Genomic DNA, 27,576 nt, shown 5'->3' on the forward strand with positions numbered 1-27,576 from the left:
GAACAGAACAGAACAGTTGGATGGGACCTACAACAATCGTCTAGCCCAACTGCCTCACCACTTCAGGGCTAAAAGTTAAAGCATGTTATTAAGAGCATTGTCCAATTGTTCCTCTTAAGCACTGGCAGGTGTGGGGCACCGGCCACCTCCCTGCGCGCGCAGGTGCGAGGGCCGACAAAGCCGGGAGCGGGAGCTCTGCCCCGGCCGCGCCGCAGAGGCGGAGCTGGGGGGGATGACACATGCCTGCAGCACGGTGGAGGGGCCCGGAGCGGCGCCGGGCGGCCCGGCCGTGCCGCGGGGCCCCCCGGGGAGTGGAGAGGGGCGGGCAGGCCGGGCGGCCGCCCCGCCGCGGTGGCCGTCGTTGCTGCCGTTGCCATGGCGAGGCCCCGCCCCCGCTGACGCGCGCTGTGACGCGCGGTTGGTGGCGGAGGGCGGAGGGGCGGGGCGGCGCGGCTCCAAGGCGCCGCAGACCGAGCTGAGCCGCCGTCGGAGCCGCTGTTGCCGCCGCCCCCCGCGCCCAGCATGGTAATGGCCGAGCCCCGGCGGCCCCCCCCGCTGCTGCCCCGCGGGCTCGGGCCCGTCCGCGTCGGCTTCTACGACATCGAGGGCACGCTGGGCAAAGGCAACTTCGCCGTGGTCAAGCTGGCGCGGCACCGCATCACGCGCAGCGAGGTGAGGCGCGGCGAGGCGAAGGGGGCCGCGGTTCGCCCCCTGCCCCGGCTTAGCCCGGCCGCGCCGCCGGGCCCCTCCCGCGGCCGCTGAGCCTGGCTGGGCGGAGGCCTCTGGAGCCCTCGGGGTCTGGAGGTGCGCGCAGGGCTGCGGGGTGCTGCTGTAGGCTTTGAGGGGAGCTGGCCGGCAGGGCTTCCTGCGGCGGGGCGGCTGGCGCTGGGGTTACGGGGCTCCGCTCCAGGCTGTGGAGCGGCGGGCGGCCTCGGGGCTCGGCGGGGTTCTTCTGGGGAGCTGGGAGTTCCTGGGGGGTGGCCGGGGTGGCTCGGCGGGGGTGGGCAGCAGCGCCCTTGCAGGCTGCTTAGTTCCTTTTGTCCCTTCTAGCACTGGAGCCTCCTCCTATAGGGTGGGCGGGGGATATCTTATTTACTTGAGGTGTTCGGCTGCGGGCAGGCTGTGGAGCGGGAGCCCTGGCCGCCGTTCTTGTGGTTTTCTTGCTTCCACCTTCCTGACAAGGGCCGTGCTCACGCCTCCGGGTCCGGCTGTCGCGGGGTGCCCCGGGCCATGGCTGGCGCGTTGCAGTCACGGTGAGGATGCTCGGGCTGGGAGGGCGTAGGGGGCGGGTGGCTGTCGGTTCAGCTCGTGAGCGTAGCCGTCAGATAGCGATAACTTTCTGTTAATTGGGAAGGCTCAAATCTTGTGCTGTGCCTGCTTTCGTGTCCTGAATATTTTATGGTTTCCTGAGCTGGCCAATACTTGTAGATGAGCAGTTCTTCCACCTCGGTAATCTGTTTTAGCAAAGGAACTTCTGTGTCCTGAATTCTTCAATATATCATCCTGCTGGTTAACCAAATTCAACCTTTTTTAGTCCCTTTGTTTAACCACCCCCTGTTCCCCACGTATGTCACCCAGTGATTACTAGCCTGTAGATTGCTAACATCTTATGCTTTACCTAAACCAAAACCAATTGTAAGTCTGTGTGGATAAAATGTAGTTGTGTTAACTTTTTAAAAACAGGTATCTAATGAGAGTAATGACTTTGAAAGATCAGCTTCCTTTTATGTTTTCTTAGGTAGTTTTAGTTGCTACACCTAGAGGTAAGGTTTTTGCAAGGCTCTGTTATGGTTGCTTTCATTGTTTACTGAAGAAGAGCCTATTGTGCTGCTCCGTACCAGACAAAAGTAAATAAAATATTGTCTGTAGTACAAGGTAAAAAAACTGAAAAGACCTGCGATTATTCAGTTACTGTGGTCTTGTGTGGTAAAATCATTCCTTATAGGAATGAAAAATGCTCTTAGTTTGGACCACAGTTAAGGAAAAGAAACCTGTAATGCTAATGTTGTTCTGGTCGTGCAGTGGTAGATGAACTTTACATCCCAAGTATGAAAAGAAATTTCTCAAGTTTCATAATAAACATAATTACTTGTAAATCCTTCCTTGCTATTACTGAAGAGCCAAGCAAAGACCTTGTAATGTTAGTGTTCTGTTTCCAAGTTTGATGCCATATGCCAAACTTCTAAACACTTCCCTTGAAGATAGTAAGTTGTCATTTACTTCTTGGTTCTCATTTCTTTGGCGGACTTTGTGATGGGAATGAAAACTTTCATCTTTATTTTTATGTGTTGTTTTAGAAACTATATTTGTTTAGTATTGTTCAAAATAACAAAGGCTGCAGAAAACTTAAGAGCTTAACAGTTCCCAAGTCTGGTATGATTTTTCTATCTGTGTCCTAAAAATTGCTGAATCTGAGTGCATTCTAATACAGTCTTGATTTTTTTTTTTTTAAGCAGCTTTCCTTTTCTGAGGAGCCTTGTGTCCAGTCTGAAGCTGTTTTATCTTCTGTGTGATTTTCACAGCAGATTTGCCTGTGTTGGAGAGTTGTATCAAGGTCTTTCATTTTTCAGTACAGCTACCTTGACTTTCTGCAGTAAGAGATGCAAGAATGTTTCTCTGGAACGTAACTGCTGAGTTAGTTGCTGGAAGTATTTACATGGTCTTTGAGGAAGAGGAACTCTATTGAGGTCACTTCTAGTGGTCTCAGGTGAAATTAATTCCAGTCAAATACTACTTTGAATAAGTATTTCAAGTTTGGATTACCTCACTTGATTTAGTGTTAAGTTTGCTATGCATATAAAGTGGAAGTCCTGCTTATTAATGTTTCTAGACGGAAGGCTGTTCATATTTCAAGCTTGTTCTAAACTGTTGCTTAAATTTATTGAGTTGCTAATTTCTCACATTCATCTGTGCCTTCATTAAACTTCCAGTGGAAGAATATTCAGCTTATTAGGTTCTGGAAAGGCTGCACCTGTGTACCATCAGGTCTGTACTGCAGGAATGTCTGTGCTGTGTTGCTGTTGAGTATTGCTCAGAAAACCTTTTTAAAAAGGATGATTTTCTTGTCTGAGTTTCTCATGAATCTTCCTATTTGAACTGTTTAAATTTGGGATGTGTTTGTTGTTGGGCTTTTTTAGCATTGGTACTTTGAAACTGTATTTTATGTGACTTTGACCTATAAAAATATTTGCCTATTTTTTACATAACCCTGACTAGGCAATAACTGGCAAATAAAAAAGGATGGAATCTTACTACCTTGAAAGGTTAGCACTTAGATTATGTACAAAATCCGACCTTTTTATGGAAAACCTACATATTGGACTATAAAATTGTAACTTGAAATGAGAATAGCAAATATAGTTGCCATAAACTGTTAGCAAAGTATAGGTGGAAATAAAATGAAACCAGGCCTGAAGCAGAAGATACACATAAGACAGTATATGGTGTCTGTGAACAAACTCAGAAATCATAACTTGAATCCTATATTAATGCAACACTAAAATTGCATGACTAAACAGTCAAACAGAGAAATTTGGAGCGAGTCCAGAGGAGGGCCATGAAGATGCTCAGAGGGCTGGAGCACCTCTCCGATGAGGACAGGCTGAGAGAGTTGGGGTTGTTCAGCCTGGAGAAGAGGCAGCTCTGGGGAGACCTTCCAGTCCCTAAAGGGGCTCCAGAAAAGCTGGGGAGGGACTCTGGAGCAGGGATCAGAGTGATAGGATGAGGGGGAATGGTTTTAAACTGAAAGAGGGGAGATTTAGATTAGAAATCCTTTCCTGTCAGGGTGGTGAGACACTGGCCCAGGTTGCCCAGAGAAGTTGTGGATGCCCCATCCCTGGAGGTGTTCAGGACCATGCTGGACCGTGCTTTGAGCAACCTGGTCTAGGGGAAGATGTCCCTGCCCATGGCAGGGGAGTTGGAACTAGATGATCTTTAAAGTCCCTTCGAACTCAAACCATTCTAAGTGTGAAAGTTAAGAAAAATGGTAGGATTGATACATATTTGTAGTAATAGAGGTAGTGCATGACTCTTTAATGACAGTCCACACAGGGTGCCCCAGAGGGGGCTACATGGTTGAATGCGACCTTTGCTTTGCTTGTTGTTTGTGTGTTTGTTGTCATTTAAGCTAATGACATGTGCTTTCCTGCCATGCTAATTTATCCCATTGCCAAGAAATCCTGTGATCTCAGGGTAACTTTTGTTAATGAGGCATGCACAAATAAGCAGAATTTTTCCTCAGAAGAAGACGAGACTAAGAAAAGAGAACAAAAGTAATTGGAACCATAAAGTTCAAGAAGATGGATATTTGCTTCTAGTGAAATATGATGATGTGTGAAATAATGAACAGTAATGAAAAGCTCTCGGTATAGATGAAGGTACTACTTGGAAAAAAGCAATGCACTTTAAGGATGAAGAAAAGTCTTTGTGAACAGGCTATGTGTGCGACAGTCATGTTCCCCACCTGCCCCCCAAATTATGTAACTAATATTCCCTGAGGATTAGTCATCTGTAGAAGAATACTAGCCATTGCTCCTCAGGTGAAAATGAAACCCTTCTGACTAGTATGTCCTTATGGTTCACAGTTATCCTTTTATCTGTCTGGTATGTTACAGCTGCTTTGCACTTTTCTCTGAAAATTACCAGCTCCTGGTACAAGATGTGATACTAGTTTAGATGTAGGTGCTTGATCGAGTGTGCTTAGGTACATGTAAAAGTGAATGATAGAAGTGGAGACAGCAGCTCCTTTGCATAATAGCACACAGTTTGGATTAGTGGAGTAATTTAGTGAGAAAATTACACTATTGCCAAAAAAACACCAAACACAAGGTGCCAATTTAACTGTTTGCAGCTGTGGGTTCTCTAGATCTGTTGCAGGGGGGAGAGGAGGAGCACATATCTGGAGACAGAGTGGGAGGTCACAGGTAGATTAAGTTGAGCATAATGTGCTACCCTAAGGGGCGTTAATGCTTTTATAAATCTGTGATATCCAAACCCTTTGCTGTTGTAAATTAGAGTTGCTCTAGATTGCAGGAAGTTGTGTTTGTTAATTTTAATGCAGTTTATCTATTTTTAGGATGTATTGGTTTAACAACTCAAATCTGAATTTCTGTAATCTGCATGAAACCTTAACACTTGCACTGACACAAACAAACCTCTTTTTTTTTATGTGTGTGTTAACTTGTTAGGCCATGTTTTGGGGGGCATGTTGTGTTGTGGTTTGGTTTATTTGGTCTTTTTTTGAAAGACTAGGTCAGAGAATTAAATGCATAACATAAAAACAATGAAAACTGAAAGCTGGAGTAGCTGAAGGATAGAAGAACTTTCCTCTTTTTAGACAAGCATTTCACCTTCACTGCTTGACAGTTTCAATTCCCAGATGTCAGATGAGGATTGAGCAAACTCCAGTTCTCTAGGCCTTTAGTGAAAGTGGGAAGGAAATGTGTGCTGTGCCTAAAATTTTTTAAATTAAAAGAAATTGTGACAGTTTCAAAGATATTTTGGAATATAAGTCTTTAAGCAGCAAAAACTGGTGGTGGGGAAGGAAGATAAGGGAACGAACAGGACTCCCTCTTTTTTTCTGTCATTTGAATTGTGTTCTAATGCTATATATTGTTTTTCAGTTGGGATTTTGTGGTTTGTTGTCTTTTATAAGTGATAAGTATTTAAAAAAAAAAGCCAAAACTAGATTCATAAAACTTGTGTAATTGTACTTAATTTGGCATGTGCCACATTAGAGTTAGTTTGCTTGTGCTATGGCAATGATTGTCCATACTAGAGAAATGAGAATTCATTTCTGTGTGCAGTCAGTCTCTCTGCACTGTCTTCAAAAGATTAAAATGATATTGCGGCGTCTCCGTAAGATGCTAGTAGTTGTTAACAAGCTGTACATTCAGGAACAAAACACACTTTCCAGATAGGAAACTGTTCTTCATCTTGAAGCAGCTTCTCCACCTCTAAGAATTACTTCCCTTTTTCCTGTCATCATGACACAGCTGAGATTATGGACAAAAGTGAGCTATTGCTATTTGAATGCCCTGTTCCTTCTCACTCTGTTACGAAGAAGTTGCTGGATTTTAAGGATTCCCAAGACGTTTTTCTCTAAATCTTCTATGACCCTGTCAAGATGCATGAAAACTGAAGACTCAGAATAGACTGAGATATCTAATCTGCATTTGACTGTAGAAGCAGTGGTGCCAGCTGCTACTATGCTGCTTTTCCTATAGAAGCCTGCCACTGTGTGCACATATATAATATACACATTGAGAGTTGTACAAGCATTGCAAATAGCAAAATTTTTTCCTTCAAGTAGGCACGTGCTTTTACTCTCTGTGTTCAAAACTAACACTTAATATTACCAAATAACTCCACATTGTAAGACAAAGTATGGGTTGATGTAATGTGGTAGGTTTCCTAAACTAAAAACCTATTTAAACTGGAAATATAGCTTGTTCTTCATTAGTTTGCATCTCAAACAAGATAATTAGTAGAGAGCTGTGCTTAGAATTATTTCAGATGTCTGAAAGACAGAACTTATGTGGTTACACAACACACACTTTTATGAATATATCAGTGATAGCTGTCAACTGAATGATCTAGCTAAAGCAGTCTCGTTTGTCTTTTGTTGAACAGGTTATGGATGTAGCAGCACAGAATGCATCTCTTAGTATGATGACAGAGGTAGCAAGTAGCCTGCTGAGGCAGTGGCTCATTCTGTAGTGCTCCAAAACAGCTTGTTTTCTAATGTTTGCAAAGTCACATGTAATATAATTTTTCTAGTTACATAGCTGCCTGCAGGAGTTCAGTATTAACTGACTTAATAAAGGACATTTTATTAATGCTGTCATTACTATCTGGTGATCTCTTCATAAAAACATTTTTGTGGAACTATTCATCCAAGTCCTTGATGCGCTGTTGTGCCTGAACACCCAGTGTGTTAAAAAAATGGATCTTTTTCAGGCTCAAAAGCCATAAATGCAGAATACTTTCATCAGTGATACATGTTAGCGTTATAATTTTGAGAGTAGGTGGATGATTGTGTAGACAATGTAGAACATTACTGTGTGCTTCTGGGGAGTGTTAACCTTCTGTGACTTGTTTTAATCTACGATCGCTTTTTACTTGTGATATGGGGAGGTAAGGAAATGTTTTAAAACTATTGAAAGAGGATTTTCCTGGAGGCATTCTGCTCCAAGAAATGTGTGACCTGAAGACTTGTTTTCTTGCTTCCACACTTTCAGAAGAAGAATTTGGTTTCAGTCTTTCAATGATCTTTGGGAATTGCTGTATTTCTAAATGTGTGCCACAAGGAGATATGATAGGAAACTTCTGGAAAAGGAAGAAAGTAGGAAACATTGGAACATGAAGTGCTGTTCTTGGACAGGAAGTGTAGTGAAGGTTAAAGCAGGATTTGTAGCCATGCTTCCCAAATTTATATGACCCATTCTTTTCTTATTACTCTTTTTCTAAATGCTTCTTTCCCCTAATGAAATTTTACTGGTTGTTGCTCAGGAAGTAAGATCTGTTCAAGGATTTTAACCATGTAAAGGTTAAAAATGTCTCCTGCATATTCTTATTTTATATAAAATCACTTTTTAAAAATTGAAGTGATTATACAGTTGCATAGTCTTACTAGCCTTGGAAAACATAAAACTACAGTAGGCACCAATTATTAAGAAATTGAAGTGGAAATGGAAGTATTTAATCTTTAAAACGGAAGGACAAATGAGTTATCTAGGTTCTTCTAGGTAAATGGATCCTCTTGTTATCTGTGAAAACAAAGTTAAAAATGGATTTTTTTTTTTTTGGTTGGACGTCTTTGCAGATGTTAGAAACTAGGAACTGCAGTGTTCAGAATAATGCCTGATATCTCTGGAGAAAGCTGGCAACATAGACGCTTGTAGATAGGTTTGGAAGTGGTAACAGGCTGTATTTGAAGTATTTGTACTTCGAGTAAAAGGAATACTCAAAATTTAAGAGAAAACTGTGGAAGCGCCAAACTATACTGGAAAAAACAGAGTCAGTGTGCTTGTAAAGCTAGATTTTTCACTAGGATAAGGAGATGGGGGGTCAAGCTTCATTGCAGAAAGTATCCCTAGCAAGACATACAGTTGGAGAAATCTCCCCCTCCCCATCAGAAGGGGGTGAGAAGTATAGAAGAAGGAAGTATAAATATTTGTGCTAATCAAACGATGACAGTGTGATGAATAGATACACAAAGGTTCAGCATGAGCCCCAGAAAGCAGGCTGCTATTGGGTTTTTTGATTGGGTTTGGGGGTTGGTTTGTTGTTGTTTTTCTTCCAAATTGTCCACCCCCCTTATTTATTTCTTGGCTGCAGTTTCAGTTGTTTGTGGTTGGGTTTTTTCCCTCTTCTATGCTAGATATAACCTCTTTTCTTTGAAGTCCTATGTAGCTTTGCTTTTATTAGCTTTCCTGTACTGCACACATTTCCTATGTGCAAGAAGAGTAAACAGGAGAAAGTTACTGGTTTGTTTTTTTCTTTGCTTGTGTTTGAAGAGAGCTTAGTAAAACACCTGACTATGGGGAGGAAATGCACAGTGACTGTAAGGTGAAATTAAATGAACCGGGGGCAGTCTTAAAAGTTACAAGTGATACAAGTTTTAGGTAAAGCTTCTATACTGTTGTCTATGTGAAGAAAGAAGTTACTGTAAATACCTCAAGTTACTTGAGAGGCTGATGCTGTCTGTGTAAAATGCTATTCTAATTAGGTTGCCATTAAACTTTAAATAAATAAAAAAATGCATCTTGCATTTTTTTGTATTACTCTGGATTGATGAAGGAGGCATTTAGACTTTCCTGAATACCTCATCTATTCAAGACTTGGAGGTACCTTGTTGCTTGACTGAAAGATGTGTTACTGTTTTGTGATGGGGATGTAAGACACTACAGACTAATCTCTTCATTCTTTTGTAAATAAGAAATAGTGGGCTCCATTCCCCTTAAATCTGGAGGTCACCCAAATAAGGGGTATAAGCTGGGATAGATGTGGAAAATGAAAGAGAAACCAGCTTGTGTTTCTGGTTGATTCCAGAGACACAGTGTAAAATAAATTAGAGGAAGTGGAGAAAAGTGACACATGGGTTGTTTTTAATAAATATTTCCTGATGTGTGTTTAAGAATTTTTTCTGGCTTTAGTAGTTTGGTTTGATTACTTTGACATTTTGTGACTTTCTAGTGAAGTGATTTCTTCTTAAGCTAATAAATTATGCCTGCAAAAAATAAACAATAACTAGAAGTCATTTTATTAGGTGTGATCTTAGAGTAGGCCAGGGAGACTGGCCTGGGTTTTGTGTGGGTTTTTCTCTTAGGCTGCATGAATGATTGTTTGCATCCTCTGCTGCCACATGGCATATAATCAGACCAAATAAGGAAGCAGCTTGCTGTTCTGGTGTTATAAGCGAGGGAAAGGGGACCTGCTGAGAGAATGAGCAGTAACTGTAGGGAACAGTCAAAGGGGGTGCAAGTCTGGCAAGACCAAGAGGGAAGTATGCATTTGGATAGTCCAGTTCCATGCATATTACTGTTCTTCTTTTGCCTGTCCCTTGTTCCTTGCATGTGTGAAGCCAGGACTTCATTATCAAGTTTTATACATGTACCAAATGTAAGACAGAAAATTAATATTGTAGTTCAAAGGATTGGGAATAGGATGAGAGAGTAACAAATAGGAGCAGAAGCAGGTGATGCACATCTTTTCCTTGCATGGAGATAGTGTCTTCGTAGTCAAAAGACAGAAACTTTCAAAGGGAGATCTGTAATCTTTTAGGACCACCTTGATTATCACTGTTCCTATGTACTTCTCAGTGTGAATGTAATGTAATATGGAAGAGGGCAGAGTAGGTGCATTATGGAGAGTAGCTAGCAGAAGACAACAGGGAGAAGCTTGTTTTGAAAAGATCAGGCATTGGGATCCCCGAAATTGCTATTATACTACAAGAAAGTTGCTGAGAGCTGGGGAGGAGGAGTGTGGAGTGGTTGAATACCATTTTAGGTACCATTTCTTCCCAAATGTCCACTGTTATGTGTTGAAGAATAAAGGCTATGGAATAACTCGTGATTAATGGTGAAACTGTTGTGGGATGTGAACCCTCTTTCTTGATTTCTGTCTAATGGCTGTATATGTCATTATACTTATAAGCATGTATTGTTTTTTGATAAATCTAGTTTCAGTGAGTTCTACATTAATTGGATATTGTTTAAAAAAAAAAAGGCCACCCATATCTTTCGAAAAAAGTTTAAAAAATTTGTTTGTTTACTTTGGAAAATAGTCTTTTTCTGCTTGAGCTATGTAAGAGTGCATCCTGTATCTTAACAACTTTTTACTGATTACAAGGCTAGATCAGTTTACTCATTCATATCAGAATCTTATTTTTCTGGTGGTTGGGGAAGACAAGTGACTTTTGAAGAGGATATCAAGCAAAAGCATACTGAAATGAAGTCAATAAATAGTTAATTCTGAATTCGGGTGGGTCCATAGTGGGTCCATCTCCTTACTGGAGATAATGAGGTTCACCTCCTGTGGATTTTTGTCTCCTGCATAGCAGCTGCCTCCTATAGTTCAATAGTTTATGAAATGCAGTTACAGTTGGAAGCATTTGTGTGACCTACATTGTTTGCTCATGCTTCATCATTAATATGGGATATTCAAGGTGAATAAACACCATTTATATATTCAGTATTCTTTAGTATTGTTATCCTTTACATGATTTTTATAGCAGCTGTATTTTTCTTAAGTTTTTTTTTAAATGTCTTATGATTGAAATTTTTAGTCTCCTAAGCATGTGTAGTTCTCTGTAATTCACTTTGTGGTATTGGCTAAAAACAAGGTCAATAAGACCAGGATCTGTTTCCTAAACTAATTGAGATCTGTTTGCAAGGTTTGACTGACAAACATCTTCACATAGGCTTTTTTTCCTTGAACAGATGAACTGCAAATTCCTTATGTAGTAGCATATTAATTACAGTTAAAATAAGTGTGTAATAGTTGAAACTACATGGATCCACCATGTTTTGATAACTTGTGTCGAGCCAACAGTTTTTCTTTAAAATATCATTTTGCATTTGTGGGATTCCAGTTGGCTACCTTGACTCTAGAAATGGAAACAATTAGGCTTTTAAAGAAGATATTCTCTTTACAACACTGCTACATGGAGGGTCCTCAGTTGTTCCCACCTGCTTCTGATGTAAGAGCATTCTGCACCTGGACTCATTAGAGCACTGGCTTCCATCACCTGTTCTGTGTCTTCCATTTCTTGTAAAACTTTCCTTTTCTGACATGCTGATGTAGGTGATATTTCTGCAGCCACTTAGTAGGACTACTGACATGCTTAATGTTGTGCTGCTGTATTTCTAAGCGTCGGATGTGTATTTCTGAGATAGAAGAAAGCCCCCAGTTATCTGGGGTTGCATTATTCCCTTTATAATGAGGATAAACTAATGAGGAATATGTTGGGGAGTTTTAATCTCACTTTTTCTATTTGTCTGCAGGTGGCAATAAAAATCATTGATAAGTCTCAGCTGGATGCTGTGAATCTGGAGAAGATCTACCGAGAAGTGCAGATAATGAAAATGCTTGATCACCCACACATTATAAAGCTCTACCAGGTATAGTTAATGGTGTCTCTCTTTCCCTTCTGCCCCTCTCTCTTGCTACTGTGTGAAGAGTTTCCTCTACACTAGTGACTTCTGGCAGATCACCAGTCTGCGACATACTCAGGTCTTCTGGAATTGATTTGCATTGGATAAGTGTCTAACTGTCTTGAAAGTGCATCAGTTGTGGCCTTTTTCATTCTATGGTAATCTGCTTAAAATATACAACCTTCTGTGTGTTTTATGTTAGTGAAATAAATGAATTGGAAATACCCAGTGATGAGACTTTGCTGTCTGTTAGTAGTCAAAGTATTATGTAAGCTAGAGCAGGGTAGGAATTTTCAGCATAATGTGTGAGTCCTAGCTGGGAAGATCTGCATGGATATAGTGGTTTTATTTAGTCAAGTCTTGGCTCAGTGCAGATTTTCTTTCTTATCCAAAGATGATAAGACAAGAGGATACATAAATCCAGATTCTGCAGATGTGCTTGTGATGTAAATGTACGCACCAAACAGCTTCTCAAACACTTTATCTTGAAGTGCATTTACTAGGAGACTTATTTTTGGATTTACTTTTGTTGGAATCTTGCATTTCATTTCTGTTGTGGATATGGACAATTTGTATTTATCCTGAAGTGAATTATGTATGTTGTGGACTTGAATGCATCCCTTTATAACATAAGGATGATAATCATGGTACAGCAATGTGTATTTTACATAAGAGATAAACCTGCCCTTGTGATAATGCATACAATTGCAGACAATGAAAACTTTTGAAGGTTTTTACTTATCACTCTTCGTACTGTGCATAACTTGTACAGTGAAACATAGGTTTGTTTTATATTGTTTCTTTTTTGTTTCATTATCTGTTCCTGCTAGCATACGGTAAAATATTTGACCTGTTAGCATTTCTGCTTCAGTTAAGTCTTGCTTTTAAGGCTTTCCGGAGAATATTCCCTTTGGGGTCTATTTGTTAGTGTTCTGTTTAACAAATCACATAGTGCTTCTGAGATACTCTTACTTGTTTGAAATAAACTTAGCTCAACAAATAAATGAAGATATGTGCATGCTAAAACCAAACTTTGAATTTTAGTTCATCTGACTAAGACTATAGTGGCAATGTGAGCACAAGGACCTGGACCTATGGTGTTGGAGTTGGTTTACGGAATAAAGACAAAGATCCCGGCTTGGACTTGTTTAGCTTTAATTTCATCTTATGGGAAAGAGTCTGCCACTTCCTTTTTAAAATATTGATTCACTGAGTAGAGGCAGACCTTAAGGAGTTAAATTTCTAACTAGCTTAAGTTAGTTCTACCGCAGTTCCTTCTGAAAACACAAAAATGGTAAAGGAGAGAGGAATTGTAGGGAGGAGAGTCTGAAAATAGTTAAATTAAATCTGGACATCAGCAAGATCACTTGAAGAGAAGGGGAATTGTTATGTACTGCTTACCCCTTTACTAGTAAGGGATTGGCTTGATAGAAATGCATTTGGTAGATAGGTGAGTTTATTTTTAAAATAGCCTTCAATCAAATTGTCTCACTAATTTACGTGTATAATGTGCCCACCACTATACTGTGGTCACACTACAAGTTTTTATGAATTGTCTCATGTCAAGGAACTACTGAGGATTGTCAAATTCAGGTAATGAAGCTAGCAACCTTGGCTTCATTAAGAATGGTTCCATATATATGTAATCTACAGGCTGTTGCAGTTTCCTGTCTCCAAATGCTGGTTTAAAGCAGTGTTTCCAAACTGTTTTGCCTTCCAGATACAGACATTTAAGTCATAACATGCTCAGCTGTTATAGAGTTAAACAAGGGTGCAGGAGAGACTGAAGAACTGCCATCTTGTTCTGTCTGCTGACTTTTCAGTTTTTTGGTAATTCTACTGTTTTTATAACTATATATCTTTCAGGGTTTGCCTTTTTTTCTCTCTAAGAATAATTTATTTGTGAGCAGTCTTCTAGTACTTTCAAGCTTGTGCATAAATGAAACACAAAAATCAAATTGAAGGAAGTCTTGTCCACAGACAGCTCAGGCTAAACTGTTTTACAGTGGTTATTGAAATAGCCCCAAAATGTGTTGGGTGGTGAAATTACTGAGTTGTACTGGAGGGCAGTCCTAAATGACTTTTTTATTTCCAGGTAGAGGATTTTTCACTTTCAGTCTATCTTTTGATTATGGTATTTGTACAATGCATTCCTGAGTAGTGCTCTAAGCAATTGAGGAGTAGATAATTAGGAAGAAAGCTGCAAGATAACTGATGGGGCTGCCTTTTCCCAACCTGTATCATGGAAGTATGGAGTTTTGAATTGTTGGGTGAAGTCTTTCTGTTCAAGGCCATGAAAAAGTGGTCATGGAAAAGTTTTGAAGTCTTGCCCTTACCCTCTTTCTTTTCTCCTGTTTGTTTCCCTCTATTCCTTCCAGCATCCCATGTTTTTGAATTGTGAGTAGTCTGTTCTTGTAACAGGAAGGCTGGAACTTGCCAGAAAAGAAAGTAGAAGGTGCTTAAAGTCTGATTTATTTTTATTATTTTTTCCCTCCTCCCACCAGAGGATGTGATTGTTCTGTAGTTGTACTGACTGATTATACAATGGGATACTGTGATGTGGTGCTTCTACCTGAATTTTTCCAGGTTTTAAGACTGATGCTTATCTGGTGTTTTTCCTTTTTTTTTTCTTTCTATAACTAGAGAACTATTGACAGTGTTAGCCCTAGTCATCTTTCCCAAGCATGAAGTATTTAAAGCTTGTCCTTGTGCTTAGCATGCAAATGCTCCCCTTGAAATTGTTGAAATAACTTGAAAAAACAAAGTGAAAGACTGTGATAACTGTATGTGCAAGGCAAAGACTTTCACATCTTTACCAGAAGAGAACAATGAAAATAAGTATCCATTTGGGTGTGTGTTTACTTTTTGCTCTTCCCTCAATCAATCTCATGTGCAATTTCTCCATCAACAGGTGATGGAGACCAAAAGCATGTTGTACCTTGTGACAGAATTTGCCAAAAATGGAGAAATTTTCGGTAAGCAAGAGAATATTTTCATGTTCAACATTTTAATGTTTGTCAATTGCAGTTATCTTGCCCAAGGATCCCTTTTACTGTATGTCACTTTCCTTTATTTGTCAAGAAGTGTGAGATAACTGTCACTTTCTCATTTTAGAACTAAGAATTTTAGGAAAAATGGTTACAGTGTACACTAGTGTAAAGAAAAAAGTTTAAAATTACTGACGTTCCTTCAGCAGAATACATAGCTTGTTAAGCAGAACAGCGCAGGATAAATTCTCATCTCAACTGACACAGTTACCAGGTTTTCAGCATTGAGCTGAGATGCAACACTATGTTTAAATGATTAGCTTGATAATGAATAGTGGCCCATGCAGTATTTCAGGTAAACTGAAGAATCTGTTCCTTATGCAATTATGTACTGATTTATCAGGCATTATTTTAAATATGTTTTCAGGAAAACATGTTGGGCAGGAGGGGGTGTCAGTGTGACTTGGGGTAACACTCATAATAAAAAATTCTAGTTTGTCTGTGTTGACCTGCATAGTCAAATTCACATTAATTCTTGTTCTTTGGCTCAAACTCATCACTCAAGCAGAACCTCAGTGTTAAATTTATATGAAATACAGTATTTTTTTTTTTAATTGTAATACTTCACAATGCAACTTTTTTGTTATGTAATGCTCAGCTTAGACTACAATAGAGATCTCATTCTGTTTCTTTGGAAAAAGTTATTTAAATTGGTGCAGGACAATTGTAGTATATAAATATTCTGAGCAGGTAACACTTCACACTTGCTCAGCCATCTTAGTGTACATGATCCCTCAAAGTGCAGAACAGCAGAGACCCTTCAGTGTTTTGAAGGACCTGAAGAATTGAGGTCTAAACTTTAAAATCTACAGCTGCTGATTATGTAAAAGGGAATTTTTGAAGTGACTGTGCATTGCCTTTACTCTTCCCAGGGGCTATGGACTGAATAAGTTAAAGCAAGACTGTGTTTTTGAGGCTTGCGTTCTAGTATTGAAGGTGATTCCTGCACTCTTGTCTCCCTTCTTGATTGTGGTAACTGGCGCAGTAAAAAAAAATCTTCTACATATATGTAACACAGACCTGGTTATGGCAGCCAGGTTGTGGCCTTTGAGCTCTCCTTCAGTGTAGCTTGAGTAACTGTCATAGCTCTGAAAAGTCAGGCTTGTGGTATCTGCTGTGCCATTATCGGTTATCTCTAGGGCATTTTGTCTTCCACCACTGTACTGTGCATACACATCCCAAGTCATTGTTTAGGATTTTTCTAAGCTATTGAGGCTAGGGTAGCAGTGAAGCCCTCTTGAGGAGGGACAGGCTGAATTTTTTCCCAGAACTTGCTATATATAGCAGTGGTCCTTTTTAGGCCACAAAGAAGAAACACATGAAATGTGACACTAAGTAGGTAGATGCATTTCATTTTTTACCTGTGTTAGTGCCTTTAACTTAACTGACTTGTGTTAATACCTTTAACTTTAAAATACACATTAGTGATCAAAGTAAAAATGCTTTTTTTCAGCTCCTGCACATGTGACAAAAAAAATCTGTGAGAGCTTGAGTTCTTCTGATCAAAGATGAGCTTGGTATTCATAAACTTGTTTGAAATAGTTGACAACCTGCAGAATAGCAAGACAATGTTCAAATAAGGCTGGAATGATAAAATACCATCAGTTTTACTCCTGTTTCTGTATACAGCATGTTAGAATGTTTTGGGGGGTGGTAATCTTTGGATATCTTGTGTGTTTCTCAGGAATGTGTGTTTGGTTGTGTTGGTTCGTTTTTTGTGTTGTGTTTTTTCTCTGAAGGAACAGCATGATTTGCTTTACACTGATTACCATCTGGAAACACGAAGTAAGAAGAAAAGGGATTCTGTTTTTCTCACCTTCTAAGCTGCTGTTCTCAAACCAGTGCTAATCTTGAAGCCCAACCATGAGTTGCACGCTGGCCTACAAATTTTTTCACTTTCTTTTTTTCCTTCTGAATTTTTTCTGTTCATCTTATAGCTTGCCTTGGGAGCTACAACATTGGAGGTTGTTTATCTGGCAAGATTTGAATGCAGACTTGCGTCAGTGATTAGGATAAGCTAAAAATCTATCTAAAAATTACCTTTGTACCTACATCAGGTTAAGCTTGTTTATTTTATGTAGTTTTAGGGTTTCCTATATGAAATGTTCTCAGAACTTGGTGAAGATTCTAACTATTAAGTTGCATTTACGTGGCCAGAAGTTGAGGGGTTTTTTTGCTGCTGCTGCTTTTTGTGATAAAGTGAGGAGGTCATAATGAAAATCAAATTAACAGAAGGCAAAAAATATAAAACTTCATTCAGCATGGCTAAAGATTCTAGAAGTAACTTGGATGGTGACTTTTTGCTTTCTTATTTGTCTTGGCTTTAATGTTTATCATTTCCTGTAAAACTTTGACTTAAACTCTTAGTTTATTCTGAAGAAGCAAAGCCTTTTGGGCTCTGAGACTTTCCCTGTTTGCAGATCCTTTAATGTATGTTTCAGACATAGTTTAGCTAATTCTCTTAGACCTCGTTTTCTCATTAAAATAATTAAGGAATCTTTCTGGATCCATTATTAGAGACTTAATATTTCTGTAGAGGTTTTTTCTAAATTGTTCAGTTTCCTGATTTATTGGAAAGATTTCTCAGAGTGCCTTTTGTAATTAAGGATGGGGTATTCTGTTGTATGTATTTGTCACTGTTATATATGTTTTTGGAGAAGGAAGCAGAAATGAGGTAAGGCAGAAACATGTTAGAATTTCAGAGGGGGAAAAGTCTCTCCTATTTTTTCTACGGGCTTTCAATCAGAAAGTGCACTACAACAGTAAGTGCTAGGTGAAGAGCAATTGGTCACAGTATGAATAACAACTTTGGTTTAAGTTTGAACAGTACCCAGGACAGTGGGTTTATTTTCCATGAATGAGTCTAGCATGTCCTAGTACAGTAAACAGGAGGAAGGAGTAGAAAAATAGCAGAGGAGGAGAAATATTCTAAAAGGTAAAGAAAATCTCTTTAGCTGGAGTACCTCATACATAGCAGGTACTGTTGCTTTGTTTAGGAATTGGACTGAGGTGTTAAATTAACCACCTTGCTTGCTTAATGAAAGCTAATTTCATTAGTTTTTTATGCTTGATACCGAGGCACTCGGAGTTTTCACATGCATTTTAGTTACAATAACAAAATCAGAGTTGCTGAGAGAGCTTCTCTGAAACTGTCAGTCAACATCACCAGGCAGAATGAACTCAGAGGGCAATGGCACAAAGTTCAGCGTGTAAAGGGCCCTGGTCATTGGAGTGCCGAAGAGGTGGAGCCTGGCTGATCTTTATTTTTTACATTGGGGGGAGGGGGGATGGATTTCATGGAAACAGAACTCAAACATTCAAAGTTCCTCCTTGTTTCTGGGTTATCTCCCCCCTCCCTTAAATCCTTACCATTGGATTGCTTGTGTCATAAGCAGGATATCATGTCCAGGGCAATTTTGATGTAACTGGAAAGCAGAGAAAAACAGGGTAGTAAAAAAAAAAAAATTAGAAAGATGATTCAAACTAAATGAGCTTTTCCTCCTTCCTGTCCTGATCCTTCTTTGGGTCTGTTGAATTTGCCATGTCAAGTCTAACAATGTGTGAAATAAAGTCTTCCTTTTATGACATTAGTTTTTAAACAGCACAAATAGTGGGATGCTCTTCTAGAGTCCTGTACACAAGTGTCTTCAAAGTTTCTAACATTTTGCTATGTATGATCCTGCTTCTTGGGGGATTTTACTTCATTTTCTCTTGTAAAGCAAGACAGTTAGAGACCTGTGGAACCTGCTTTTTCTTTCGCTAATCAATCTCCAGACAGCACTTAAGAATTGTGCTCTGTTTTGTTCTTTGACTAACCTTTGATTGCACTTGAAGGGGGGATTAAAAAAAATAAGAAAACAACCAAAACCCAAACAAAACCTCACTTTGAGCAAGAGCAGATTATTTAAATTTTGTCTCCAAAGCTAGTGAGGTGGGAGAAGTATAATGAGAGAGACAAACTTCAGTCTGTTGGGGGTGATCTTCCTGTATGTTCGCTCTGTAATTAGTGAGGAGCGAGAGGCTTCTCAGGGGGCTGGTTCACAGCTTTGACTGACCCTCCAGAGGAGCCTCTTATTTCTTCTCTGAGTACAGGAGGAGCTGGGAGAGATTAGACTTCCTAAGTTGAAGTTAGCCTTTGTGATTGCTCTTCTGAGTAACTTTGCTATTCAGTGATGTACAAAATTTGTGAGAGTTTATAGAAGTCCCTTTTCTATCTTCCTCTTGAATAAGACACTTCAAAGACCATAGCATGCTCTCCAAGATAGTTATCAGTAGTTGGTAACTGGTAAATGTACCCTTAAGACCATGCCAGGCTTTTGAGTTCACTGGGTGTAGCCTGGTATTAAACCTCACTGAGTCTCTTCAACTCTGCTTCATTGTGCTGACTGGTAGTTCATGGACAGGATTGTTTTTTAACCCCCCAACTAACATTCTTCACCATCTTCATAGCTTCAGTCAAATTTTCCATACTCAACAGCAGTTCTGAATTTGCCTTTTGCCAGTTAATGTCATTGCAGTCAATGTGTTTAGAGACTTCAAATGCTGTTCCATTTTAGACTTGTGTTTTAAGAAAGTCTTTAGACTTAGTAAAACATTTGAATTAAAAGGTTTCAGTTGTGCTTAATACTTTGCAGATCTACTAAGCTGTTAGCTATCTGTTTCTGCTATGGTTTTGAAAGTATCTTTACAGCCACAACCTTGTAACCTTCTTCAACATCTCTCACTAGAAGACATTAAAACAGCTGAAATGCAGTTTATCTGTTAGCTAAACTAACTACAGCGAACCTGTTCTGAAGGACTAATTCTTTAGTTTCTCATCAGTGACTGTTTATATTGCAAGAATCCAGGCTGCAGAGTGGGAAGCTGACTGTTAAGCCTAAACCCAATGTAATTGTTCATCAAGAGGAAAGGGAATATCCAAGCTTTCAGTTATGGTTGTTTCTACCCCCTCTTGCTTGCTGTCCGACATACTACATGTGCATTTTAAAAACAGTAAACATGATCAAACTATCAGCTTGTGTGATTTATGTCTAACTTAAGATTTGTAACTGTGACAGGGTCACTGTACCTATGTATGTATTTTTCTAGTACCTCATGCAAGAAATGTGAACAAGAGGAAGACTAAGGAATAGTTAAGAGGCAAACATTTCAACTGCCAGACGTGGTGCCTGGGAAGACGACCTTCACTGCGTTTGCATGCTGACTTTGTTATCTTACATCCCATAGTTGACTTTCCTGATTGTTTAGCTGTTCCTTACAACCTTCAGTCTGTTTTGCAATCAGGCATTAGGTTGTGAGAACCTTGCTGCCTTTTAGAGAACCTACAGGAAATAATGGGGTACTGTCAGGCTATATTATCACGCCAATACTCCTACTCTTACACAGGAATCTGTTTTACTGTGAAGAACCATAAGAGTATTCTGAGATTTTTCAGAAGCATTCACGATGCAAAAAAAATGTATATTTCTTCATCTTGCCAGATGCCAATCAGGCCGTCCACCACCACATTAAAAAATAACTCTTGTGGAATGACATTAATGCACAGAAATGCAAAATGAGCTCCTTTAATCACTCCTGTTTATGCTCTGCCTCCCTTGTCCCAAAGGGTACCTTGGGACTTAAGCCTGTTTTTGCTAGTGGCTCTTATGCATTCACAGTGTGTGCCCAATGCTTGTATGGGAAAATAGTTCAGCCCAGGCAGTCTGGTGGGTCTTATCTTCCACATACACAAAATCAAACATCCCCGAGAAGTAGATCTCAATGTAAATCTGATTTTTGGAATAGCAAAGTACTGGACTTGCAGAGAGGCTGGTAAATGTTTGGAAAAACATTTCTTACATGAAACAGCAGCTACATGTGAAAACACTCCTACATTAAATAAGTACAGTAACTGGTTGTGCAAAGGAAAAAATAAGTGGTATTAATTTTATTGACACTTTGCATGAGTTAAGAGAAACACTCAGAACAGTTTAACCAAATGACCTAAATTCTGTTCTGGATTTTGCTCTACTCATTCGGGAAGCCAAAGTCATGTTCTCTTGTCCTCAAACCAGTTTTTGCTGAGAATGAGATTCCCTTCATAATTAGTCCTTTGTGATATTGCAGTATCCCAGCTCTGGTGATATAAAAGATGGTCTTACAAGTTTTTTTAGAGTATTTCAGCATAAATACTAAACTTTAAGGAGGCATGTTTGATAGCATAAACCACTGTGCTTACAACATCAACTTCTCAGCATTTTGTGCCTGTTCCAGTGAAGAATAAACTTGAAGTATCTCCAGAAATGCTTTCACATGAAGGAGACAATCAGACATCGCTTTGATTTAAAAAGTATTAGCATTTAATTATATCTGTACTTTCAAAAGCCTAGTTTTACCTAGCAGTTTACCTAGCAGTCCTGGACAATTACATACGTGTTTTGAGCACAGATGCAGAAAGCTGGACTAGAATGGGCTTGAGCAGCTATCTGCTTTGTCTCAGCCTTGGTGCAGGTCAGCTGCACCATTCTTGAAAATGTCCTGAGAGAGAGATTCAGTAACCTTCCTAGATGAAGCTATTCAGGATCTGAGGGTTGTTTTTTTTAATTATGAAGATTCTTTCTAATGTTCAATGTTGATTTCCTTAGCTGAAATTCTCACTGATTGCTTCTGTTAATAGGCATTTGTAAGACTAGAAATACGATGTGTCCCTTAATATGGGATAATTTGTTCCTTACCATGCTTGAACTGGATGAGTGGTGTCTTGACTGCCTTACGCTGAACCCAGATCACAGAATAGTTGAGGCTGGAAGGGATTTGTAGAGAATGTGTACTCCAGCCCTGCGGCTCAGCAGGGTCAACCAGAGCAGGTTGCTCAGGAGCATGGATGGAGAGTACAATCTCTACCTGCTCTGTTGCAGCATTTGACTACCTGCACAAAAAAAACCAAACCCAAACTCTTTCTTAGGTTTAAATTGAATTTCCTGTGTTTCAGTTGGCGCCTTTTGCTGAGAAGAATTTGGCTTTGTTGTCTTCCTTCAGTCCAGTACATATACAGACAACGAGATTTCCTTCTGCACCATGTTTTCCCTAGGCTGAACACACCCACAGCTCTTTCGGCCTCCCCTTGTATCACAAGCACTCTGGTCCCTTAATTATCTTCATTAACCTTCACTGTACTCACGTGGGTATGTGTGGGCCGCTTTAACAGAGCCTTAACATACCAAATTAAAAATGTGTACAATTGTCTATCTAAATGAAGGATAGTATTGTAAATGAAAAGCATTGACCACTGGGTTTGCCAGACAATGTCTCAGAGTCGTATGTTGTGAAGTAAACACCATCTTAACCTCTCAGTTGTCCAGTAAACAAATGTACTTGGAACTACTGAAAAGGCTGGACAGGAAGCTGCCTTGTGCCCGAAGTCCTGCTGCATTCTGCTGTGAATCCAGCTCAATCTAAGATAGCTTCTGGTTTCTATTTTATTATAGAAAAATGAAAAAAACCTACCATAGAAACACATAGCCAGAGGGTATGACATGAGGGTAAGATTTGTCAGAGGATATGTTTGTGAAAGCATAGGTAGCTTTACTGTATCGATCTTTGCAAGGTACAACAGGATGCTTTGCTCTAGGTATCTGCAGTAAAAACTATAGAGTGATGGTTCTTGGCTCCAGAAGCATATACACACATATTTGAACAGTGTCCAGATTCTAGCTATTGTGGTAGAATGTCTCTAGCAAATTTCAGCTGTCTAAATTGGTTTCTGTAATCCAGGGGCTGGCACACTGCCTGTATCTCACCTTTCCTATTTGCAAGCTAGTTAATGCACAAACAGTATCCTTGCATGTACATTCACCTATTTGGATAGACTGGTATGCTCTACTTCTCCCGGAGGGAAAGCGGTCTATTTCAGAATAAATGACCTATTCCATGCAGACTGCTAGACTTGATGGAATACTTAAGGCCAAGGTGTTTTGTAATCTTTAAGTAAATCCAGAGGTGCTAGAGCCATAAAAGCAAATGACAGCTTGGATTCATTAACTTGTTTGCTGCATTGTTAACAAATGATGGATTAACAGCTTAAAGGGCTGGCTTGCATTCAGTGTAGTTTAGCTTTGTGCCTTTGATATCTGACTTCACCTTGATATCATATGATTTGTCAGTCACTTTGTGACTGAATGATATTTAGCTTGCAAATATTATGATCTCCCATTACTGACAGGCTTTTGTTTGTTCTTGTGCTTTGCCAAGTTAAAGCAGCTGAAAGTGCATTAAGACTCAGGTTAGAGGCTCTAAGGAGAGTTTTTAGATCTGCAGGTTCCAGAGATCAGACCTAATGTGCTTTGCTTACAAATGTTTTTTGAGGGATGCTGAATTGAATATACTGCAACTGAGGCGTCTAGTCTGATGATTCAGATGGTTCAGGAGCAGCCACCTCTGTGCTTGCAGAATGTGCTTGGGAGGTAGTAGGAGCAGTGCATGAAATCTTTTCAGTCTCACCATAAGTAAAACAAACTTAAGTTACCTCAGTAATGGGGTATAGAACTTTTTCCTAAATGATCTCCCTATAAAACATCTTTGAAATAAGCCTGTTTTATTGAGCATATTAAGAAGATGGTGTATTGATGATTGCATTTGTTTATTTAAACCATATGAGTGAAAATATAATTCAGAAGTCACTTTGATATGACACTGTCCGGAGCACTTCATGGCAGTGTACTCACTCAGTGTACTCGCTAGAGCAGAGAACTTGTGATGTGTAAGAATGCAAGGTCAGTGAAGTGGTCAGTTTTATATGATCCAACAACAAGTAATTTCCTTTTCATGTTTTTCTGAATGTTTGCAAAAATTCTCATAACTTTTGGGCGGGTCTGTGACCCCTTCTTGTGAACAAGATATTCGTCTGTCCTTATCTGTAGTAACAATGAAGCAGAAGTGCGCTGTTGGTGAAGTTTTACTGGAAATGTGTTTTCAGGTTTTAGAGTGTGCTTAATGTGAGCTGCTCAGGCCTTCTCTGCTTATCATAAAGAAAGCAGAAAAGCTTAAATGAAAATGTTGCAAGCACCTATAAAGCCCATAAACAATGTTTTATTAAAAAAAAAACGAAACCAAAAACAACCAAAAAAGAAAAACCACAGCCTAACAAAGCCAAGTATTCTGCTTTGGCATTGTGTTGGGCAAGATGATCCTTTTTGAATCACTGAGATTACAGAACTAGCTTAGAAGATTTGGTTAATCATTTTACTTAAGGATTTTGTCAGAGATTCTTACAAACGGAAGTAGGCTCAAAACCTCCATTACATCATGTTCAGTTTTCAACTTGCAGAAGCCACTGTTTTAACCTGTTAACTGAATATAGACAGAAATGTTTGTGTATGAATATGTCTGTAAATGATGATTCCTCTTCATGGGACTTTCTCTATTAATGATAATTAGAAGGGGCTGGAGGCAGCTCCAGTAGTTTAGTTCTTGGTCACTGTTTTTTTGTGTAACTTCAGTACTAGTTGTGATGCAGTAAGTGACTGGAGATTGCTACGTGTCTATAGGCTTAGTCCTTGCCTGTGATCACTGAGTACAATAACTATATGTGTTTGCTGCACCTTGTCCGTTAACTGCATTCTTTGTAGGATCTTGAAGACAATTCTAAAACCATCCTAACAGTTGATTCTTTGATTTTATGCCTCATAAGAGAAAGAATTGGCTATAGAAACTGTTTCTCTCAGGACTCACACAGCTGCTGCTTCACTTGTTGTTGTTCCCAAGGACAAATGAAGTCTTCAGTTTCATCAGAGCTATCATTTGTTTCAGGGGTAACATTAGTTTTTACAGCATAATCAAATACGCAAACAAAATGTTCTTTCTGCTTGTGATGCAATGAAGATGAGAGGGAGGTCAGGATGGGTACCTTATGAGTACTTGTTTTATTTCCAGAGAAAAAATAACGTTTAGCCACTACACAGCTTCTGTGTGGCGTGAAGCTTCTGTGAACTGATAAGAGGTTAAAGCTTAAAGTACCTCATGATGGTGAAGCCAGTTATTCCAAGTATTCCCCATTCCACAGGACTTGTGTTATATGAAAATATTTATCAGAATAGTCGGGAAACTATAAAAGAAGGAAGAGAGAGTAGAGTTTCACTACGCAGCAGCTTTTTCTTACTTTTTTTCCATTCTTTTGGAGGGGAGGGTGTGGGAATAATGGGTTAGACACTGGGATTGGCTGAAATACTAATTGAGTTTCCTAGTGCTAATTATTTGAGAGAAATCATTTTGTTTCAGGGTTGTTGCTTGCTGTCTAATCCATTTAAACTTGCTTTATTTTAACAGATTACCTCGCCAGCCATGGCCGTCTAAGTGAGTCTGAGGCCAGGCGCAAATTCTGGCAGATCCTCTCAGCAGTGGAGTATTGCCATGGTCGAAAGATTGTTCACCGTGACCTGAAGGCTGAAAATCTTTTGCTTGACAACAACATGAACATCAAAATAGCAGGTACTCAGAATGTAGATGATATTCAGTAACACCTTATTTTTATGGAGGCTGTTCCAGTAATTCAGTTGTTGCTGCCCAAGATATCCTGCTGTGCTTAAGGTACAGAAAATCGGAGAGGTAATACACATAATATTTTTGCATTATGGATATCACAGTAGATGTAGCTAAAATAATTCCTAAATTAGCTCTATTATACTTTCAGGAAAAAGGAAATAATTTTTAGAGTTCTAGTCTTTTTTTGTGGGTGTTACAACATGTCTATAATGCTGCCAGATGTTCAGGTTAAAACAGTTAATCAAATAACTTCTTTCAACATTAGAAAAACTCAAAATGGAAGCTTATTGATTTTTTTTTTCTTTTTGCATGCATGATTTCATTTTAATTATAAATTTAGACACAGCAGATGTTGCTAGCAATGGAAATCATTTTGTCGGTTGTCAACTCGTTACAATTCCACAAATCCTTCCGAACTGACTTTAGCCCAGCGACACTTGAAATGGGAAAGCTAGATAACATCTTGATTTGGAGGACTGTTGAACTTCAGTCGTGGGTAATATGGGAGCAGGAAAGGAAGGCTAACAGCCGTAAGAAGCTGGTTTGTATAGGAGTAAGCTTGCTAGTTCTGAGAAGGAAGTGCCAATAGATAGCCAATCCAGCTGAGAAGGGTAAAGTGATAAAACATTTCTGAGTTGTAAATCACTGCTGGATTATTTTACCCCTGAATTTCCTCTCTGGCATTTCTGAAATGGATGAACTGGAAATGTATCTTGATCTCTGATGCTTTCTGTAAGGATAAAATTGCAGAAAAGCTTTACGTGTGCCAGCAGCTCTTCAAAAGATGTGCTCCTTTTTGTCTATGGAGTATGGAGACAGTGTTCTTAAAGATTTTTAAGGGAAAAGTTAACAGCTGTTTAACTGGTTACCATCTGTGTCACAAGGATTCACCCCTTTCTCTGCAATACTATGCCGAACATTGGGAAGACTAGGCTATTAATTCTGGGGATTAACTTCACCCTCAGCAAAAATGTTTTAAATCCTTTAAAATCATCTTTATCAGAACGGGAAATCTACACAGTCTTTTAAAATAAGCACTGACCTTTGAGATGAAAACTATTTCTTGAGCAAGAATTTTATCCTCTTTAAAGTTAGCAATTACTATGGGTTCCTTTATCAAAAAAAAACAAACCAAAACAACATAGGTTATCTTTGCTTATGAAAAGGGATTTTACTGATGCACTAAGAAGGATTTCTTATCAATGTATGTATTAATGGAGCAGCTTTCCCAGATCCTGGATCTATGTGTTGCTTTTGTATTGACCTTTGGTTTTGTCTATATATTTAAAACATTTATTTCTTCATTCCTTTACCTGCCACCTTTGTACCTAAAGCTCCTTTTTCACATGGTTTAAGAGTTTACAGAAAGGTGAAGTAACAGATAAATTAAAATTGAGGAAAAGGAAAATACAGCTATGAGTTACAGAACCATGACTTTCATAGAGTATTAGGCTACTGCTTGTTATCAAATCTGAATGCAAGGCGGAGAAGGAACAGTGTAGAAAACGGATTCTCTGAAGCTAGAGAGGGAAGCCTATTAATCTGCTCTTTGGCATGTTCTCTGTATTTCATGGCTCTTTAGCATCTCAGAGTGGGAATTTTACAGCAGGCTTATAAAAGCTGTAAAAATTGTTATTTAACACTTTATATAAATTAATTGCAGAGTCTTTGCAGTCTTTTTCATTTCATTTGATATTAAACTGTTTATGGTTATCTTTTAATTTTCTCTATTCTATTATGGGCTTTTGTATTAATGTTGAACTGTAGAAATATTAAAAGCTACCATCAGATGAAGTAAAAGGGTTTTGCAACTGTTGTAGCAGGGGGATGCAGTTCTGGTATAAGTTCTTATTTTTATGGCATTTGATAAATGAAGAAAGCTAACAAAACAATTGGGATGGAGATAATGAAGTGGCCCAATTATAATAACTAATAACATCGACATTGAATTGGTGGCAATATCTCAAAATTCTGAAAACTAGTAGGATCATTGTAGTGTTTGCTCACAGCTGTTGGTAATAAGGCTGTAAATTTGACAGTGAAAGGGTTTAATACTGTGTTGAGCTTTAATCTAGCGAGTTCATCAGCACTACCATTTGTAGAGTATTTCTTCTTTTCTCACTTCTGATTTCAAACTTGCATTTATTTCTGGCAGCTACTCACAGTCATAGCACCTGGAGATTTGACTGACATACAGTTGTATTTACCAGGACAATATATGGCTTCAGTAAGTACTGTGTCTAAGGGCTGCAAGCCACATGGACCCCACTTACCCTGAGTAACTGAACTAAATATAAGGGAATTTTTGTGCTATTGTTCATCTATGCTTTCTTTCCTTGACTTCTGGATCTGCCACT

General features: G+C 39.3%; 1 protein-coding gene across 2 annotated transcripts in view; it reads left to right on the forward strand.

The window, feature by feature from the left end:
* The first annotated feature begins 435 nt into the window (after positions 1 to 435).
* Positions 436 to 27,576, forward strand: part of SIK2 (salt inducible kinase 2) — a 57,096-nt gene continuing 29,955 nt past the window's right edge. For both annotated transcript variants that reach the window (XM_074561298.1, XM_074561300.1), the window contains exons 1-4: positions 436 to 672; positions 11,505 to 11,621; positions 14,566 to 14,629; positions 25,004 to 25,165. In XM_074561298.1, coding sequence (XP_074417399.1) covers positions 523 to 672; positions 11,505 to 11,621; positions 14,566 to 14,629; positions 25,004 to 25,165 — 493 coding nt within the window. In that variant the 5' untranslated portion in view covers positions 436 to 522. The remainder of the gene's footprint in view (positions 673 to 11,504; positions 11,622 to 14,565; positions 14,630 to 25,003; positions 25,166 to 27,576) is intronic.

This window comes from Larus michahellis, chromosome 17 (assembly GCF_964199755.1).
Source record: "Larus michahellis chromosome 17, bLarMic1.1, whole genome shotgun sequence".
NCBI lineage: Eukaryota > Metazoa > Chordata > Aves > Charadriiformes > Laridae > Larus > Larus michahellis.